This window comes from Cydia strobilella, chromosome 23 (genome assembly GCF_947568885.1).
Source record: "Cydia strobilella chromosome 23, ilCydStro3.1, whole genome shotgun sequence".
Lineage (NCBI taxonomy): Eukaryota > Metazoa > Arthropoda > Insecta > Lepidoptera > Tortricidae > Cydia > Cydia strobilella.
Genome location: NC_086063.1, coordinates 4568673 through 4589571, shown reverse-complemented (window position 1 = coordinate 4589571; position 20899 = coordinate 4568673). Strand labels below are relative to the sequence as shown.

At 37.8% G+C, this 20899-nt stretch overlaps 2 protein-coding genes across 2 annotated transcripts; one reads left to right on the top strand and one right to left on the bottom strand.

Annotated features, from left to right (window-relative positions):
- The first annotated feature begins 560 nt into the window (after positions 1-560).
- LOC134751842 (dynein regulatory complex protein 8-like) lies at positions 561-20069 on the top strand. Its single transcript, XM_063687346.1, has 7 exons — positions 561-597; positions 680-793; positions 1138-1261; positions 2476-2602; positions 3600-3683; positions 18898-19025; positions 19972-20069. Exons 1-6 carry the CDS (start codon positions 576-578, stop codon positions 19015-19017), a joined length of 591 nt encoding a protein of 196 aa, XP_063543416.1. The 5' UTR covers positions 561-575; the 3' UTR covers positions 19018-19025; positions 19972-20069.
- LOC134751831 (uncharacterized) lies at positions 4140-17804 on the bottom strand. Its single transcript, XM_063687325.1, has 9 exons — positions 17598-17804; positions 16411-16515; positions 15389-15797; positions 14846-15352; positions 14023-14096; positions 12669-13121; positions 11862-12029; positions 6366-6534; positions 4140-5275 (listed from the first exon to the last, which is right to left on the bottom strand). The coding sequence occupies exons 1-9, from the start codon at positions 17658-17660 to the stop codon at positions 4764-4766; spliced, it is 2460 nt and encodes an 819-aa protein (XP_063543395.1). The 5' UTR covers positions 17661-17804; the 3' UTR covers positions 4140-4763.
- Positions 20070-20899: the final 830 nt, after the last annotated feature.

Sequence of the window (20899 nt, the reverse complement as noted above, 5' to 3'; positions counted from 1 at the left end):
GTGTACAGCCATTACATAGAAGAGCCATACGCGTGCGCCCGTCACCCGTCAGGGACAGAACATACGCAATGTGACAAAATTATTGGTTGAGTTTATTTGTTGCTCACCATAAATGTGGCCAAATTGGCGTTTGAGTCCGCACGGCCTGATTTGATCGGACAATTTAATCAGATTGGCGAAGAATTTTCCTTGTCTGGACAGGCCTTATTTCATAGACAATAAGGATATGACCATAGACTTGCAGAGTTGTCAATGTACTTGCCATGGTACTTGCCAAAGAGAATATAATCACTATAGTTGGTCAAGCAAATCTTGTCAGTAAATAGGAACAAAAAAACTATACTCGTCCTTTTCTTTTGGGTGCTAGTACTAGTGTAAGACAAAGATAGTATGATTCTTTCAGTCTACGTTTGAAATGAGACAGTCCCTTGACAAACTATACGTTTTAATACTTGCGCGGATTTTTGACGGGTTGCTTAGATACAAAAGTATGTTTTGATATTTACATTCGCATTTCTCTTTTACATTACTTTTAGGACATCCAATAACTCTGAATCTCAAACAAATACTCAAATATGGCAAAGAATGAACCTAAAAGCAAGTTATCAAAATATAAATAAATAAAATAGCTACTTACCTTATCGAAACACCTGTTAACTTTGAAACTATTGCCTTTCAGTTCAAGCTAACAATGACATGGAGAAGAAAATTATGGAGGAATTTGAAGTATTCGATCATTCAGGGAAGCAAGTAGTTGACGTGCGTGAAATAGGCACTATACTGCGATCTCTGGGTCTGTAGCCTGCCACTTCCAGTACTAGTACTAGCACCCAAAAGTAAAGGGTTATTTTTGCTCTTAGTTACTGACAATTTGGTTTGACCAACTATAAATTTATATCACTTATAGTTGGTAAAGAAAATTTGTCAGTAGAAAAAGGCGCTAAATTCAAATTTTCTATGGGACGATATCCCTTCGCGCCTACATTTTTTAAAATTGGGGCGGCAATTTTAAAAAATGTAGGCGCGAAGGGGTATGGGAAGGAATATGGGGTTATCGTCCCCTAGAAAATTTGAATTTGGCGCCTTTTTCTACTGACAAGATTTGCTTGACGAATTATATAAATGTTTGCCTTGCAGGGTGTTGCCCAACGGAAGCAGAAGTGCAGGAAGTGATACTGGCCACAGAGAACAAGGAAGCCACCGGAAACGTTCCTCTCAGCAACTTCCTTCCGTACATGTGCAAAGTGTTGATGGAGCACAGGTAATCATCATCAGTCAGGAAATTTAACAATCGATATACTCTAGCAAATTCACTTTGTCAGTAGAAAAAGGCGCGAAATTCAAATTTTCTTTGGGAGTATAAATCCTACGCCGTCTATTTTTCAAATTTGCCGCCTTTTTCTACAGACGGAGATGACTTGCCAATCGTCAGTAAAACTCGATTCCCACAAGTTTGTCTATTTTGAGCATTAGAACTCGGACAGCAGAGGTTCTTTAGAGACAGGATGTGCTACCGCGAAAATCGAAATACGAGGAAAGGCTAGACTCTGAACACGCTAACTTTGCACAAACTTGGCAGTAAGAATGCATACTTATCCGTATCCTATAAGCTCCAACAGCTCCATACTTGACGTAGCACTTGGCATGAAAACATAGCGTGGTCGGACTTTATCAGCTATCTCTTTTCTATCACTTGCGTTATTGGAGTAATAGAGATGCAATATAGCCCTAAAAATTGGCCCCATTAATTTTGACTAGCCCCTAGCGCAACAGCAAAGTTCGTCGCGTCCCTTTACCTAGGTCGGGCCATGAGCTGACCAATCTTATGGCTCCTCTATACGATGGCGCAGCGCTGGACCAACGAGTTGGCCATGCGATGGTTGAGAGCACGCCCCATCGCTGGCCGAACTTGGATGTGCGGACGAAAAACCGATACCGTGGCCATCCCCCCATCCCAATCGCCATCCCGCTGCGCCATAAGCCATCCGACACCACTACCCTCTCTACACGCTGGCCCATCTTAGTGGGCCAGCATGATGGCCCATCCTGTAGAGGAGCCAGCATGATGGCCCATCCTGTAGAGGAGCCATTAAAGCTTATTGCAACACATAAAGTACTATGGTTGACTGGTAGAGAATGCCTATAATGGCATTAAGTCCGCCTGTTGTACACTTTTTATGTGCAATAAAGTTTAAATAAATAAATAAAGCATAATATATCATCAGTTACGCATGTAACCGAGTAGGGCCAAGGCGGGCCGGGCTCAGTCGGCCAAACATCGCTCTATTATAGGTACTGTAGCACACTCGCGTTAGAATAACCATTGCTCGTCCATTTAAATTTGTTCAATTACATTACTGAATAAATGTTTCTGCTGTACTTATTAGTAGCAATAAAAAATAAATAGCATCTCTCGTGCTCAAATAAGATTGAGTGAGCCACTGTTCCCGCCTTGACCCTACTAAATCGTCGCAGGTTCTACCCCGCTAGCGCAGAGATGCTACTAGCCGCCTTCCGTTATTTTGACGAGGAAGGCCGCGGGTACCTCACCAAGGAGAGGTTCACCAAGCTCATGTTGGAGGAGGGAGAGTGTTTTACTCAGGTACGCCAAAATGAACTTTAAAGATGTAGAATTAAAAGTTACTTTGCAACGCTGCTATAGCTTACCATTTTAAAACTTGTAAACAGTGAAATAGAGTCGGACCGAGATAACTCTTGCAAAGTGTGGAATGTCATCATTGATGTCAAATTCATATGAAAGTATGTCGTTTATAAGGACCACAGAAATAAATACACCATAGAAGACGCAAATGCATCTACTTCGCGTGTCCGAACCCCGACCAAGCGTCGTGGTTAACCGTCGCTCTTTACAGCACGCGCGTCAGTTGTTGCAGCCGTACCTCCGTGAAAACTTAAAAGATGCTTCGTTGCATGGCGAGCACCCAAAGGCAAGAACATATTTCCTATCACAGATAAGTAATTTTAAAATTATATTATGCGTAAATTTTGTATGAAAAAGTCGGCACGCTTGGTTTAAATACAAGTCGTGGTATTTGCGTCATCTAGTGTATATATTAAATCTGTGATAAGGACTTTGTTCCGGTGACTCTATCACGCACACCCAGAGGTCCAGACTGCGGGGCAGTAACAATCGTATTCTGAATACTCTAACTGGCAGATTTGACTGTGCCATAATATTTGGATTAGTCAAGCTTTTCAAAACAAATTAAGAATCTAAGTTTTAATTATATAGGTCATCATCATCATTCCTTCGCCTTCTGGCGTTGAAATACCCAATAAAAAACCCGGCCAAGTGCGAGTCGGGCTCGCGCACCATTCGCGCACGGGTTCCGTACCATTGCGCCAAATAAACGTTTGTTATATGGGAGCCCCACTTAAATATTTATTTTATTCTGTTTTTAGTATTTGTTGTTATAGCGGCAACAGAAATACATCATCTGTGAAAATTTCAACTGTTCACGGTTCATGAGATACAGCCTGGTGACAGACAGACAGACGGACAGCGGAGTCTTAGTAATAGGGTCCCGTTTCTACCCCTTGGGTACGGAACCCTAAAAAAAAACGATTTCGGTTAACAGGAGGAATTTGATGAAATGATGCAGATAGCCCTTGATCCAGTCACGGACACCATCACCTACGAATACTACATCAACCAGCTCATGGTAAGGACATTTTTTTATGTTATATACTCTCGCTACTTCGGTGAAAAGTTATGACAAAATGACATACGAGAATAGAATAATATAAGAAGAATAGTTAAGAACTCTCTCGCTACGCGCGAAATTCTAAAAGGTCACTACGCTCGTGATTTCATTATGGAATATTTAGCACGCTCGGGACTTAATATAATCACTCGTAACTCAAACTACTAAGATATTGGACCGCCTGCAGGGGTCGGCAAACTTTTGAAAAGAAACCTCAAAGAGCCGCAAGTTGTTTTGTTTGATCTGGGAACGCCCAAGTGTTAATATTTTACGTGGCTTGAAAAGCCGCAAATGCACCCCCAAAGAGCCGCGGAGCCCTGGAGGCTGATTGGAACACAAAATGCATTGACAACTGAAATATGCAAAAGATTTAGCTTTCTGACCGAGACTTCATTAAAGTAAAGCAAACAATAATATCGGTTCATCATTTATTTCTAATCAAACTTAACTTAAAAGGTCATATTTTATAGTCAAAATAAAGTATCGCCTAACTTATGGGCTAAATTAAAACATAATTAATTAATAAGATATCAATGATACCATGATCTAAAACCTCACTCAGGAAGGTATTTGCTTATTGCAAAATTAAATACATACTTATTTTATAATCTGATGCCCAATTGAGTTGGAGACAATATCCCACCCAACATGTAATTAACGTTATATTTAATGTAGAACCATAGTCTATTTCATAAGCACATTAAAATAATGTACACACCAAACCACTTGCCTCAGTCAATCTGCCAAAGAGATACGACTTTTTGAATCTGTTGAATTATATCATTGGCTGAGCTACCTTACGAAATGGTATTGTTTGTTAACATTCTTTTAAGGTCCTAATGCAGCGGTGAGTACCTTTTTATGAGGGCCACAAAGAAAGTCTTGCCTTGTAGCCCCGGGCCGCAAGATGAATTTGCTTAAAGGTGATGTTCGGATGCATCTATACCAGGATCAACTGGCGGGCTACCTAAAAAACCCGGCGGGCCGCAGGTTGTGTACCCCTGTCCTAATGGAATAGTGTTTAGAAAGGCATTGATCTCAGTTCAGGAGACGGCTGGAACGCCTGGTATTAATAGACCTTGGTGTAGCCGGAGCTCGACCTTTAGCCGGAGTGGCCGGTGCAGCTGGCTTCACTTCATCAGTTTTCAGCGGAGCAACTTCATCGTCTTCAATAGTAACTACACTATTCCCATTCGCCTCAACAACTTCACAATCATCACTTTTATTATCAGTTTCATTAGCAGCAACATTTTCATTTTCTTCGGTAACCGCATCAGTTTCATTTGTAGCTGTTGATGTTTCTTCAACATTTGTAGTCTCATTTGAAGTATCATGCACTTCTTGACTTTCATCTTGAGTTAAATCAACATCAGCGACACTGTAATCGCCATTAGCGTTGGATTCCTCATCTGCATTACGGATGGAACTTAGGAGATCGTTGATCTGATCGTCGAGCTGCGGGGTCAGGACTTGGTCGAGATCGGTCTGATCGTCAGTGTCGTTTGTAGTCGGCTTGGAGACGTTTCCGAGGATGCTGAGGGTTGCGTTGCCTGGAATTAAACAAATTGTTGAAGAGATATTGGATGTTAAATATTTGAAAAATTCTAGGTTTCGACGGCTAACTTTAGGCTTATTAGAGCGATTTGAGGCTCTACTCAGTTACCAACTACCAAAGCTACTAGATGGCGGTGAAAATTTCCATCAATTCCTTATAGTTTTACATGTCTTGGAAAGGCGCCAACTGCCTCGTGATATTTACCATAAGAGTACTAAACTCTCAACATTCACTGCCAAGAATGCCCCCTAGGTTAGCATTTCCCAAACTATGAAACTGAATCGGTTCGGACTTCGGTTTTGGTAGGAAGTTCTCTTTCTGTATGGTAGTACTATTATTTATTCTGTGATCATAAGTAAATTATTTTGTTATTTCGGGAATTGAATTTTTGTCTTCTATGTCTGAGAGGTTTTCGCGAACATCGTAAACGTCGTTACCTTCCTCTCTAGTCTACCATGCGAAAAGCGACAGAGATACGGAAACCAATTACGAAATTCTCAGAAAAAACATTTGTGTCCACCGAAACCGGATTCTTTTCCCAAACCGATATTGCTTTAGTTTGCCGATCGTTGCCGAAACTAAAATTTCGGCCGGAGACTACCGAAAATACAGTTTCGGCGCCCTGCTGTGTTTTGGCCGTAACCGAACCTTTGGTTTGACACTAATATTAATATAGTAAAATCTAAATAATACATCAAGGAGAGTTGCCTTTGCCTAACAATGGGACTTTCAAACAGGCCAGTAACACCCAAAACAGGTTCCCTATTGTGTGCAGAAAGTTTTTTGACATATTTTGTATTGCATAATGTTACTTGGCAGAAATGTCGTTTGGCAGGATTACCTTTCGCATACTGCTTTTCGCATAATATTATTTTGCAGAATTTCTTTTTGCATAATATGTTTGGCAGAAAACCCTAACCTAACGCACTTAGAAAATACTGCCAAGTGAATATTATGCGAAATGACTATTATGGCAAGTCAGGCAAGTATATATTTATGCGAAAGTATCATTCGATTAAAAGTTTTCTGCGATACATGTTATGCAAAGTGATTACGCCCCACAACAATATGCCGATATAACTAACCTAGTGCAGTCTGGTCGGCAGCCAGGATCTTATTATAGTTCTCCTTGGAGTCGAACCCAACGAACAGCAGGTTGTAGTTCTTCTTGTGCCGTTTGATTGTCTTCGGTTGGAACTTGTTCAGGAACTCTTGCATGATCTTACGCTTTGGCATCGCTGGGACTGCCAGTACCTGTCATGTAAAATACAATATATTAAATTGTCTTAAGTATTTGCCACACTGGATGCGTTCTGCGGTCAGCGGTCAGGTCAAACCCGCATTATGTATGAACAACATGGACAGCAACCTTTGAAGTTCAAGTTTTACCTGACCGCTGCCCGCAGAACGCATCCAGTGTGGAAAATCCTTTAACGCAGAGAGATGGTTCATATGGTACAGAGTAGTATAAAACCGGCCAAGTGCGAGTCGGCCCCGCGCTCGAAGGGTTCCGTCCCTTTACGCAAAATACAGCAAAAAAAAACACGTTTGTTGTATGGGACCCCTACTTAAATATTTATTTTATTCTGTTGACTTTGTTGTTATAGCGGGAACAGAAATGCATAATCTGTGAAAATTTCAACTGTCTAGCTATTAGTCATACTTGTTATGAACAAAATGCTGCACTTCATGATAAAAGCAAGCCGCTCTGCACAGTGATAGTAGGGACCAAACTGAGCGATTTGACCCGCAGCAGCGGCAGTTTCACCCCTTAGGAACAGAGATGGCGCCACTTCTTTAAAAAATATTTCAAAAAAATCTACAAGCTAAACCAATGAACCGATTTAAATGTTTAATATCTCAAATGAAAGCGCATTATATACATTACTTTTAAAAAAATACTCAGAAAATATATACTCAATACTTTTGATAAAAACGGGAATTTTAAGTTTGTTTTTTTACTCGAGTGATAATTTTTACTTGATTTCTCAAAAAAATTGTATGGAATATGAATAGTTTAATGCATGTATAAATTACTGAATAAATAACAAGTATTATAAAAAAAACCCGACACCGATATCTCTCATACTTCTCGAAATATGAAAGTTTGAATGTGAGTGTAAATTTCTTCAAGATATATTCCAAATAATTCTACAAGCTAAACTATTCGACCGATTTCAATGTTTAATATCTCAAATAAAAACTCATTATATATACTACTTATAAAAAAATATTCAAAAAACATATACTGAATACTTTTGGCAAAAAACGGCATCTTAAGTTTTTTTTCTTACTCGATTGATAGTTTTTACTTGATTTCATAAAAAAAAATTATGGAACATGAATAGTTTAATAAATATATATATAGTACTGAGTATATAAAAGTATTACAAAAAAACCCGACACCGATACCTTTCATTCTTCGCGAAATATTTAAGTTCAATTATGCACGTTCTTACAAATAAATTCTTTAAAAGAAATCTTCAACCGCAGTAAGTGCACTGATTTTAATATGAAATGTGTCATATGAAAAGAAATCACCCAATTTATTTTATAAAAATAAAAAAATTATAAATAAAAACTGAATAAAGTTTTTTCCTGGTGCTGAATTACAAAAAAATATAACAAATCTAAAATTAGGAATTATTTTTATTTAAAGTGACTACATTTGTAAACAAAAAACTTAAATGTCCTCTTCGGGTTCACCAGTAGATGTAGAACTGAAAAAAAAAAGTCGTTTTGAGAAGTACTCGTACCATTTCAATACTACAAAATCACCGATCATACATGAACTGGTTGCTGTAGATTACTGTTGGATAATTTTTGTGCCTGTAGATTTACTGTTGAATTATTTTTGTGCCTAGTTGATTACCATTAAACCTATAATTTTGTGCCAGACCTATAATCAGTGGTCAGCATGCAAAATAACTCTGGATTGAAAATTACATTAACTTATTACTTTTGATTTGTACAGCCACCTTTGCATGATTTACACTGGGCTGTGCATGGTAAGCTGACGCGACGACACTCACAACGCATAGTTTCGCAGCCAGATTTGCAGCCACAATGGTCCAAGAGGCTTAATTGCGACCAAATCGCTGTAACTGCCGACCATTCCGGAGTCCAACTCTGTTTTTCCTCAGTCCATCCCCAAGAAGATGGACATGGTATGGAAACGTCTGGTTTCATAGCGTTTCCCCATATATGGCCCGCTTGGTAAGCCGCTCGAAGTGCATGTTTATAGAGAGCAGCTGATGTAGGTGGCAGGCTTGTCAGAAGCTTGTTTTTTGAAGCAAACAAATATTTGTGAACTTCATTTACGTTTATGTGTTCCGTTTGGCCAAACAATAACACAAATCTAGGGTAACTTTATACTAAAATTAAAATATGTAGTTACACACCTGACAACTAACAAAATCAAAAACTTAAAAGTTGACATACTCCTATTTTCCCGTCTTTTTATAGTGGCCAGAGAAAGGCAGCTTGATCTGAACGAATTCTTCCAGTACGAAAACCAAATTTGTCCACCTTCGTTGTCAGTCAATGGAGGGCGTCGTTCAGGGAACAAATCTGATTTGGCCGAGAAATTAGAACCTGCCAACCCTGCCACCTACATCAGCTGCTCTCTATAAACATGCACTTCGAGCAGCTTACCAAGAGGGGATCTCATATATGGGGAAACGCTCTGAAACCAGAAGTTTCCATACCATGTACATCTTTTCGGGGATGGACTGAGGAAAAAGAGAGTTGGACTCCGGAATGGTCGGCAGTTACAGCGATTTGGTCTCAATTAAGCCTCTTGGACCATTGTGGCTGCAAATCTGGCTGCGAAACTATGCATTGTGGGTGTCGTCGCGTCAGCTGGCCATGCACAGCCCAGTGTAAATCATGCAAATGTGGCTGTACAAATCAAAAGTAAGTTAATGTAATTTTCAATCCAGGGTTATTTTGCATGCTGACCACTAATTATAGGTCTGGCACAAAATTATAGGTTTAATGGTTATCAACTAGGCACAAAAATAATTCAACAGTAATCTACAGCAACCAGTTCATGTATGATCAGTGATTTTGTAGTATTGGAATGGTATGAGTACTTCAAAACGACTATTCTTTTTCAGTTTTACATCTACCGGTGAACCATATAATTTGACATCACCTAATAATAATTAGTTGCCCGTTTATTTTTGTATTTAATACACTGACAATTATCTGATTCAATTCGGCTTATATGTATAAAAACTACTAAATTGACCTACTTTTATATTATACACATAGATTTAAGATTAGATCCTAAGTATGCATGTAATATTGGTATGCCCCCACGGGGTCCATGTGGAACTACCAAGAATTTGTAATACCTATAAAACCATGGTTGCAATAAATAAATATGAAATATGAACCCGAAGAGGACATTTAAGTTTTTTGTTTACAAATGTAGTCACTTTAAATAAAAATAATTCCTAATTTTAGATTTGTTATATTTTTTTTTTAATTCACCACCAGGAAAAAACTTTATTCAGTTTTTATTTATAATTTTTTTATTTTTATAAAATAAATTGGGTGATTTCTTTTCATATGACACATTTCATATTAAAATCAGTGCACTTACTGCGGTTGAAGATTTCTTTTAAAGGATTTATTTGTAAGAACTTGCATAATTGAACTTAAATATTTCGTGAAGAATGAAAGGTATCGGTGTCGGGTTTTTTTGTAATACTTTTATATACTCAGTACTATATATATATATTAATTAAACTATTCATGTTCCATAATATATTTTTTTAGAAATCAAGTAAAAACTATCAATCGAGTAAGAAAAAAAACTTAAGATGCCGTTTTTTGCCAAAAGGGTTCAGTATATGTTATATGAGTATTTTTTTATAAGTAATGTATATAATGAGCTTTTATTTGAGATATTAAACATTGAAATCGGTCAAATAGTTAAGCTTGTAGAATTTTTTGAAATATATTTTAAAGAAATTTACACTCACATTCAAACTTTTATATTTCGTGAAGTATGAGAGGTATCGGTGTCGGTTTTTTTTATAATACTTGTTATTTATTCAGTAATATATACATGCATTAAGCTATTCATGTTTCATACATTTTTTTTGAGAAACCAAGTAAAAACTATCAATCGAGTAAAAAAAAAAAACTTAAGATGCCGTTTTTTGTCGAAAGTAATCAGTATATATTTTCTGAGTATTTTTTTAAAGTAATGTATATAATGAGCTTTCATTTGAGATATTAAACATTTAAATCGGTTCATTGGTTTAGCTTGTAGAATTTTTTGAAATATTTTTTAAAGAAGTGGCGCCATCTCTGTTCCTAAGGGGTGAAACTCGCGCTGCTGCGGGTCAAATCACTCAGTTTGGTCCCTACTAGCACTGTGCAAAGCGGCTTGCTTTTATCATGAAGTGCAGCATCCGGGCAAAAAATGGCCATAACAAGTATGACTATATCACGGTTCATGAGATACAGCCTGAGAGACGGACAGTGGAGTCTTAGAATGGTCCTGTTTTTACCCTTTGGGTACGGAACCCTAATAAAATGATTAATTTCAGCTACCCCCTAACCCTAAGAGATCGCTTTTTAGCGATAAGACCACTTGTGTTGTATTATTTTCTTGCATTGAGGTTAGCAATAAAGAGCATTTGTATTGTATTGTTATTGTATAGACCTCATCCTATCCTCAGTGCCGATATGGTATTTAGTTAAACCAGAGATAGATATAACTCCGTAATAGATGGATACAGTCTAAGGAAAAAACGTGCCTCGAAAATCAAGAAAATTTGACTCTCGATCAGAGGGCGCTAATAGCTGTGGCCTACTGTCGTATAGATGGCGTTGACGGTTTCGTTTGTCATTTAACAATTTTTACGCATATCAGTGAAAGAACATGGGTCAAAATCATAAAAATAATTAATGCAAATAAAAAAAATCATTTATCCATATTTAAATACATTTTATCGTATTTTTATAAATCTTCATTTTTAGTTTTAAAGTGTGTCGATAGATGGCAGTGAATTTACAAAATTTACTATGACAGTACCGCTCTAGTATAAGTTACTGTATGGTTAAACCAAGAAAAGTCTGCAGAGATTTTGACAGCACACGCAGTGCAGTTGTTATTTTAAACGTCAAACTTCTATGAAATTATGACGAATAAATAACACTGGAACTGCGTGTGCACTGTGCTGTAACCACAGAATAACTAATAGTACTACCGGTCTAACTCTATCACATTTCTTGTGTGTCATATTTTTGTAATATTTATAAAACATACCTAAAAATCCTGATTTATTTTATGATCTCAACATTGAAATTTGACCAGCTTGTAATAAATGATGTAACAATTATAAGAAAACTCGATGAGATTATTCTTTTCTGCAATTATATTATTTGTCATTATTTCAAAATCTCGTTAAGTCTGCGCAAAGTACTATACATGCAGTTGCTAATTTGCTGTTCAAGCAATGGGTTGATTATACGTTTTTATAACATTTTTCGTAATTTCTTTCAGCATTCGAATGTAAAATATTTCATGTTGGAAAATTGACCTCATCTCATCAAATACCAACCTTAGCAAAATACGGCAGATTGCGCGGCAGTTCAGGATCATCCTTGCCCTGTTCGCCGTCATTCTTCTGACCAGCCTTCATAGCCTGCGCCTTGTTGTTGGCGTTGGTAATGATCGCCGCCTTCGTGCTAGAGTACATGCGGTCGAGGTCGAACACCTTTAGGATGTTCTGTGGAAAAAATATCAATTATAATTAAGTACGAAGCTTGGAATGGTTCCGATACTTCCGATTAACCCTTTGAACGCTATGCCTATGTGTGCGGCGCGTCAGCATGAAGGCACGAAGGTTGATAGGGTGTGTCAACTACACCCTATCAATCTTTGGCGGTCAAAGGACATTTCAGATTTTATTGTTTTAGCCTTTAGCCCAGCCATACAAATGAAAAATCCAAAAATTGCTACTGAAATTTGAACCTATAGTGTAGGAAATAGAGTTTATTTTGCGTTGTTGGAAAGTTGAACGAAACGAAGCAAAAGCGACTGTTCCAATTGTACAGGATTTAAATTTCATCGAACTGAAGAGGTACTATAGGTAGGACCTTGGGCCTTATGAGGATAAAATTAAAGATATATGTATGTGCAAATGTAAACTCAATCCAAGCTCTACCTTCAAAAAATTTTGTTTATAAATTAGCTTGTTTCCAGATATATCCATTGGCCATGCCGATTTACCGAGCGAGTGCATGAAAGTTCTCACAATAAAATTGCTAAAAGAATTAAACTGATTGTACAAGTTAAGATGGTTGTCACACTCCTGCACTGGTGTAATAACCTCCTTAATATAGCGTCTTCGGTTCTTAATACTTACGGATCTATGTCTATGTACTAACGCAGGCAGCCTGCGCTGAATGTAAAGTGACAGCCATTTCTCATACATTTCCTCCTTATGGTGCAAATTAGATCCATTCTCCTTTACTGGTTCATCGGGCTTTGGCGTTTCATCAGATTTCTCAGGTGCTGTTTCAGCAGGCTTTTCAGCTGTTACAGCACTAGCTGGTGCTTCAGCAGCCTTTTCAGCTGTTATAGAACTAGCTGGTGCTTCAGCAGCCTCTTCAGCTGTTACAGCACTAGCTGGTGCTTCAGCAGCCTTTTCAGCTGTTTCAGCGTTGGCAGGTGTCTCTGCAGCTTTTTCTGATTCATTTTCATTAGCCTTTGAAGTGTTTTTAGTATTAGCACTTCTCGGTTCTTTCTCAAGTTCCGGCAAATTCTCCAGGATTTCAGCTATTGTGACCTTGTTTTCTTCAGTTATAATTTTTTCAAGCTGAAATAATAAATATGAATGTAGAAATATGTAGGTATTTATGCATTTTATTTATGTTTCTACAGCCTCTAGCCGCCTACCGTGACTCAAAACTTGCCAAGATAAATACAATTTTGATTTTCCAAAATAAAGATTCACCTAGACACGCGGCAGCGTGTCAAGCCAAGTTCAAAAGAAGAGAACTGGCGACGCAGCGGCCGTGTGTTATATTATTATTATTATTATTATTTAAGCTTTGTTTCTCGCACATCTATTATAAAATTGACTTTTCTTTTGTTATGTTTTTATGATGTGTGATCCCTTGAGGGTAAAAGCCTCCTCCATCTTTTTCCATTTCTCTTTGTCTGTCGCATTGTTCTCCCAAGTATTTCCTGCAATTGCTATGATGTCATCGAGTGTGTTATATTACACGAACCATTTGGAGCCACTTTTGACACCTACGTAACTCAAAATCTATTTAACATAAACATAGAAATTTGGTTCATTTATTAAGACCCCCAAACCTATCTATCTAGAACCCCAAACTTCATGAATATAGTTCAACCGCTTATTAAGATACGTACATCTAAAAATCGCGATTTTTCTCACTGACGTATGTACTGACTCACCTAACATCAAAAACTTAACCCACTTCCAAATGACCTAGCAAGTTAAAATTTGTTACCAGCCGAGTAATTGTGTTGTGTGGTTACAAAACTGAGATAAAGAGTTTTTTTTTTTACGATTTGTATTATTTTCCAAAAAACTGTTTTTATTTACACACTGAGCGCCTATTTATTTTTGCTATTACAGATTCATAATAGCAAAAATAAATTTTAGTTTCGAAATGAACTATGATGATGATATGGCCTTTTTATAGGTCTCTGGGCGGTTAGAGGATAGACAACTTTGTTTGACTTACCTTTCCCATCATCTCGTCAAATCTGGCTTGAAGTAATTTGTTCATGTTTTTCTTGAAAAATAGTTCTGGGTCCCCTGAAAATTTTATACTCATTATATTTATGTGCTTGCCTCGATTTATTTTATCAATCAGAAATATACGATCAGATTTGTAAACTACTCGAGCTTAATTGGTGATAGTAACTTAAATTTTAATATTAGTTGTTCCCTTCGATTATATGGCTGGGGTGTCAAACTACGAATTAGGAGTGATTATTGACTTGGATACTTAACAAATATACTTACTGTTCATACACATAAAAGAAATATATAATACTGTAAAAAGCTTAATACATATTTGAGTTAACATACATGTGAGTTTATAATTTAGTACTGAATGTTGGTGAAATACTTTCCAATTAAAAAAGACCAGTAATTTCATTTCAGTAGACTAGTCCATTGTTTTAATACAACTTTCAACTACGTCTTCGCCGTCTATCATAGAATAGACATTGAAAATTTCCCAAACACTGTCAAGAAAAAATTAAACATAGTGATGGAACTAACGGGTTGGATCTAGGTCCAACCGGGCTTTCAGTATAAGCAGTGAAGCTTTGACTGGCGGCCAAGAGTTAGCTGAGTACCGACCCACTTTTAAAAGCCATAGCATCTGTCGGAAACAAATGCACGCTTTGCAGTGAGCGTAACTCAAATCACTAAGATGTGACAAATAGGGGAAATATACTGATAATGAAACTTCTAATCCAATTTAACAAAGTATATCAAACCGGCAATCAAAAGTTGAAAAAACTTTTGAGAGAATAGAAAAACAAAAATATCGCTACCTTCTTCGAGCAATGTGATCGCAAGTTCGATCTTTTGGTCGTTCTTCTTTTGCTGGAGTACAGCGAGTTCCACGATTTCCTTGTCGGTTTCCATTGGGAATTTCTGGCGGTACTCCACCATTATGTCTGAGGCCTTATCAACCGTCTTCCCGTCCATTGCGGAGTGCAAGCGCTCCCGGACGCCTTGCTTCATGAGCCGGGTGAGCGGGAGATAGGAAAACAGACCCTTATATTCAGGCTTGTTTTCATATGTTACCTTGATCTCTTTAACGATCATCCCTAGAGCTAACTCTAACCGGCCGTTCATTTTATTATTCGGCTTCTTATTAACCGTGAAAACGCGGTCCAGCGCCTTTTGGGATGGTGAGTTATTGAAAGAATTGTTTTGAATGGGCTTTTTGGGGGATGCGTTCTTTTTAGCGACGAAACCGGCAGGCTGATTTGCGTTGGCAGGCCGATTTGCGTTGGCAGGCCGGTTTGCGTTGCCAGGTCGGTTTGCGTTGCCAGGTCGGTTTGCGTTGCCAGGTCGGTTTGCGTTGCCAGGTCGGTTGGCGTTGGCGGGCTTATTTTGCTTGAAACTCGGATGGTGAGTGAGAGGCTTAGGGCCTTGATTTTGCTTCATGATTTGTCGGTTGTTGGGGCGGTTTCTCTGAACTGGGAAGTCCATGAGCGGTTTAGGTTTGGGAGTGTTCAGAAGAGGCTGCGGTATAAACCCGGGCCGTTGGAAAGGTTGCTGTGTATTATTTTGGAATGGTTGGACGAAGGGGTTCGGCCTAGACCGCTTTTGACCACCCATGTTGCTGCTGGGTGCGCTAGACCAGTCCGACTGCGCTTGACGTTTCAAGCCAAAGCCCTGGTTGTTCCGAGGGGTGTCATTGTACAAATGAGAAAAGTTAAAATGCTGAGGTTCATTGAACTGATTTTTAAAAGATTGAGACGGCTGGTTGTATCTCTGAAAAGCGATATTTATAAAGATTATAACACACTGTTATAAGTACTGAAAACAATGTATGAAGTTAACAGCACAATTGTGACAGTCACTATGTGAATGTCAAATTACATGCAAACATTTCTTCAGTCATCAATACAATCAAATAAAACTGCTCATATAGAAACCATAGTCCAATGCAGTCACAGACTGTATAAAATCAAAATACAAGAACCTTTTAGAGATTGCTCATAAGCTAATAAACAGTCAATAATTATCTTAGCTTAGAGCTAAAATGGACATAGTCTTAGAAAACTAGATTGGAAAAGCTATACTTGAATCTCCATTTTCATTGCTTTATAGACTATTGCTGATAAAATGAACATAAAACTGTAACTGTAAAGACAAGCATTCTTTATTGCAAAAAAATGTTGACCCAACAAAGACAGTTGGTACTAGTGTGGAACCTATCACCTAACCCAATTTTTCATCTCTAATGTGGTCTATTAGTATGTATCTTTTTAAATACAGAACTTATTAAGTAAATACTCATGTGCTTTATAAACTCATATAATCCCATGACAACATGGAAGTCAGGCACTTCCTATAAATGTTTCCATAAGAATAGTATACATACCATATCATTAAGGGGAACGGTGGGACGGTCATATAGCATACTGCTTTGCTGACGCTGGATCAGCTGCCTCTTACGCTTTAGTAGCTCAAGCTCCAGCTCTAAATCCTAGATACAAAGTTGTAGAAGTAAACTCTTTATTGTACAAAAATACATATTAAAAATTACATGGTACAAATAATAAGATGTACAAAATGTTAACCTCTTGATTTGTTGTCTTGATTTATGGTGGCTTGTTAATGACTACCACATTTTTTTTGTCTGCAATGAGGGTGTTACTACTAATATTTCAACAAACTGTTGGAACAAATACCAGTTTCAGTGCCAAGCACCCCATTTACAATACAAAAATTACAAAATGAACACACCTAGCGTGATATTGGCAGTGAATGTGTTAAAAAGTGAGATTATTTGTGTATTCTTATCTCGAGTATCTACTATACCACTGATTTTTGATAAAAATAATTAATGTGTGTCACACAACACTGCATCTAATCTCAAAATGAAAAAACCGGCCAAGTGCGAGTCTTACTCGCGCACGAAGGGTTCCGTACCATTACGGAAAAAACTGCAAAAAAATCACGTTTGTTGTATGGGAGCCCCATTTAAATATTTATATTATTCTGTTTTTAGTATTTGTTATTATAGCGGCAACAGAAATACATCATTAACATCATTTGTAAAAATTTCAACTGTCTAGCTATCACGGTTCATGAGATACAGCCTGGTGACAGACAGACAGACGGACGGACAGACGGACAGCGGAGTCTCAGTAATAGGGTCCCGTTTTTACCCTTTGGGTACGGAACCCTAAAAATGATGACCATGTCATGCAAAACAACTACTGATTATTAGTTACTAAACCTAAAAATGGTATAAATAAATGCTTTCACAGTTAAATAATGACATTGTCTACTAAATTTTGTAATATTTATTACTAGTTAGCGGACCGCGTCGCCTCGCCGGTTTACGCCGTTTACGGTGGAAAATCGCCATGAATGAACGCCGCGGCGGCCATTTATATCTTACAACAAAGAAAGTAATAACATTGATTTTGAGAAGACCCTATACATATGTTCGGAATGAATCGTAACTAACTGGCATGCTGAAGAAAGAGAAGCTTAGTTTCAATCAATGAAATAAAACTTGTCGACGTAGAAAATAACAGTAAATCGATACGTGATACGTACTTGTAAATGATCCGTCATTAACGGGCCACTTCGCCCTGGCATTTGGTTCATATTGCGACGCATTTTTCCAGAATAACTCGTCTTCAGAGCTAAAATTCACTCTTATTTAGTACAGTTAGTATTTATTTGCGATAATAAATTGAAATTTGTAGAAATTAAAACAAGACACGATTCACCGCTTAAACCGCTTTGGCTGCCTGCGTGAGCGTGACCTGCGTCGGAAAATGACTCGACTCTCTCAAATCAAATGTCAACTTGACAACTCTGATAGGAAAGTTGCTACACTAAAAAATCGTGTCCAAGATTTTGTTATGTTGACCTAGCAAATTTATAGTTGGTCAAGCAAATCTTGCAGTAAAAAAAGGCGCGAAATTCAATTTTTCTATGGGACGTTATCCCTTCGCGCCTACATTTTTTAAATTTGCCACCTTTTTCTACTGACAAGATTTGTTAACCAACTACTACTTGTACTTTGTAAAGCTCGCTACAGACTACGCGGCGCGAAGCCGCGAACGCGAGTGTGGATTCGATTTTGCTGATTAGCGTTTGGAGGCGAGTGTGGAGAGTCCTTAATATCTTACTATAGTCTGTCAAGCCATTTCCGTCAGTAGAAAAAAGCGGCAAATATTAAAAATGTTAGGCGCTTAGAGGAAAATTTGAATTTCACGCCTTATTCTACTAACTAATTTGTTTGACAGACTATAAATTAAATTGTACAATTATATTATTTCATACCTATATTTATGTAAACCGATTTTCTACAATGTAGAATCTACATTAATCACCATGTCTGTGTTCTGTGATGGGCTTAAATTTCTTCTGTAGAATCTCATTCAAACCAAGAAAAGTCTGCAGAGATTTTGACAGCAAACGCAGTGCAGGTGTTATTTAAAAAGTCAAAGTTCTGTGAAATTATGACGTATAGTTGGTCAAACCAAATTGGCAGTAAATAAGAACTAAAAAAACTATACTCATTCCTTTCTTTTGGGTGCTAGCACAGATTAATAAATAGTTACTACGTAAGTGCTAGTACTAGTGTAAGACAAAGATAGTATGATTCTCTCTGTCTATGTTTGAAATGAGAGTCGTTTGACAAACTATATAAATAACACCGGCACTGCATGTGCTGTCAAAATATCTGCAGACTTTTCTTGGTCTAACTCTATTATCGGATGAAATTGTTTTTCATCAACTCCCAGTCGGAGAGATATGATACAGAAAACCCAGGCAGCAACAGCTACTAAACTTTAATCCCTTCCTAACAATCCTAACCTTATTTTATCCTCATCCTGGCCTACAGGTAGCCCCAAAGATTGCGTATGATATAGCTGACGCCCACGTGGCAGAACTCAAGAGATTGGAAGCCGCTGCACCTAAGAAGAGACGCGCCTCTGATTTACTTCGGGGAACTGGGGCTTGAAATGCATGGTTATATTTATTTCCTACAGATTTCCTTATCCCATAAGGTCATGTGGGGTAAGAGAAACATAGTTTATTTTGCTTGCGGTAAGAAGCAGTATGATGATTCCCTACAACTTCTTTTGCCCCGATGATTCTCTTACCCCATGCCCCAATTAACCTTACATATTTTTTGCTACTCCTATTTACTCAATATTTACCACACCACTTACCCTTTGCCACAGTCATCTGTATCAATCAAAACTTGCCAAGGCAAATGCAATTTTCTAATATCATAATAGATTCAAATTACAAAGGAATGAGAGGCCTCTAGCCTCTAGCACATGATTGGCGCGACAGTATCTCGCGGCGAGATAGACTACCAGTCTTTTTTTAAATGTTAATAAAACAGGGACGGGTAGTCTATCTCGCCGCGAGATACTGCCGCGCCAATCATGTGCTAGCCCGGCTGTGCGACTAGAGGATAGGTATACTTAACGGAAATAATTTAATTAGCCTGTGGAAAGAAAAGTACAGTCAGCGATAAAAGCTTGTACCAAATATGCAATTTTTGCCAAAAACATATTACTCTCAACCTTGACCTTTCGTATGCCATGTCCCGTAAGCGTTGTCAGTATCACACTGATGCAGATTCATGCCGCTCCGGTGTGTGGGTGAAACGAGACAGCGTTATGCACGTATATAGCGATGAATCACTCTCACATTGGAGCTGCCTGGAATGTGAAGACCACCTAAAGCCTGACCAGTAATATATGATCATTGTCAAGAGGGCGCTGTTGTTGTGCATGTGTAGGGTGACAGTTCAGTATAGTATGAAAAAATTAGTTCCAGTGAAATTCCGCAACATGGCGCGATTTCATAGAAGTTTGTCGTTTAAAATAACACTTTCACTGCGTGTGCTATCAACTTGGTCTAACTCTAATGTCTTTATTTAACGTGGTATATTGTTTTTCAGGTCGAAGAGGACATTCCTGACACAACAGAAAAATCAAAATAATTCATGAATACTCAACGTAAACAAAATACTAAAGGAATAAAATTACAGCGTAATCACATCTTTTATTGTTATATGGCGAAACAAATACCCATTAATTCCTTACTTAAATAATTGTGACAAGTATATTAAATTCTTATTCCAACAGACGCTAATGGCCTCTCAAAACGTCCCCGATAATCGCATGCGATTTTCAATCCATTGCGACATTTGGTCGATCGATTGAAATCGTTGCTCATCATGAATCTAGTATCTGGATCTGGCATGAGGGGTGGGGGGAAATGACCGAACGGGATAGTCTTATGTATCTTTCAGTAGGAGTAGCAAGCAGAGAAAGCGCTATTATTGTTTGTCCTTGTCAGTCTCAATTTTTTTTTAATTGTCCACCGTAAATTTAGTATGGTTTATGGTGGGCAACAAATAAACTCGACAAATCTTTTTGTCGCATTGCGTATGATTTCTGTCCGTCACGGGCGCACGCGTATAGCACATCTATAGATTCCTACCATCTATGTTGCTCATACTTTAAATCTAAAATCGCGTGCTGTTTGTTGCAACGTCTATAGAAGCCTTAATGGCTAAGTTCCTTTGACAGGTTATTGTGTCTATGGTTTATTGCCATTATGAAAACATGGCACTCCAAAGCGCCAAATAGCGAAAGTTTCGTAGGCGCAAACTGGTTTTTCTTAATGATAATGATAATTAAATATGGTAACATAAACAGGTCTTAATAATTCATTGGAGCCATCATATTTAACCGTGAAACGGCATGCAAAAGGCCCAATGTAAATGTCTTATAATTATATCAAGCAGAATTAAATTACCCATACTAATACATAAACAAAACAAAATTTTCTATTGTCAGTAAATTTAAACATTCAAACCGTCG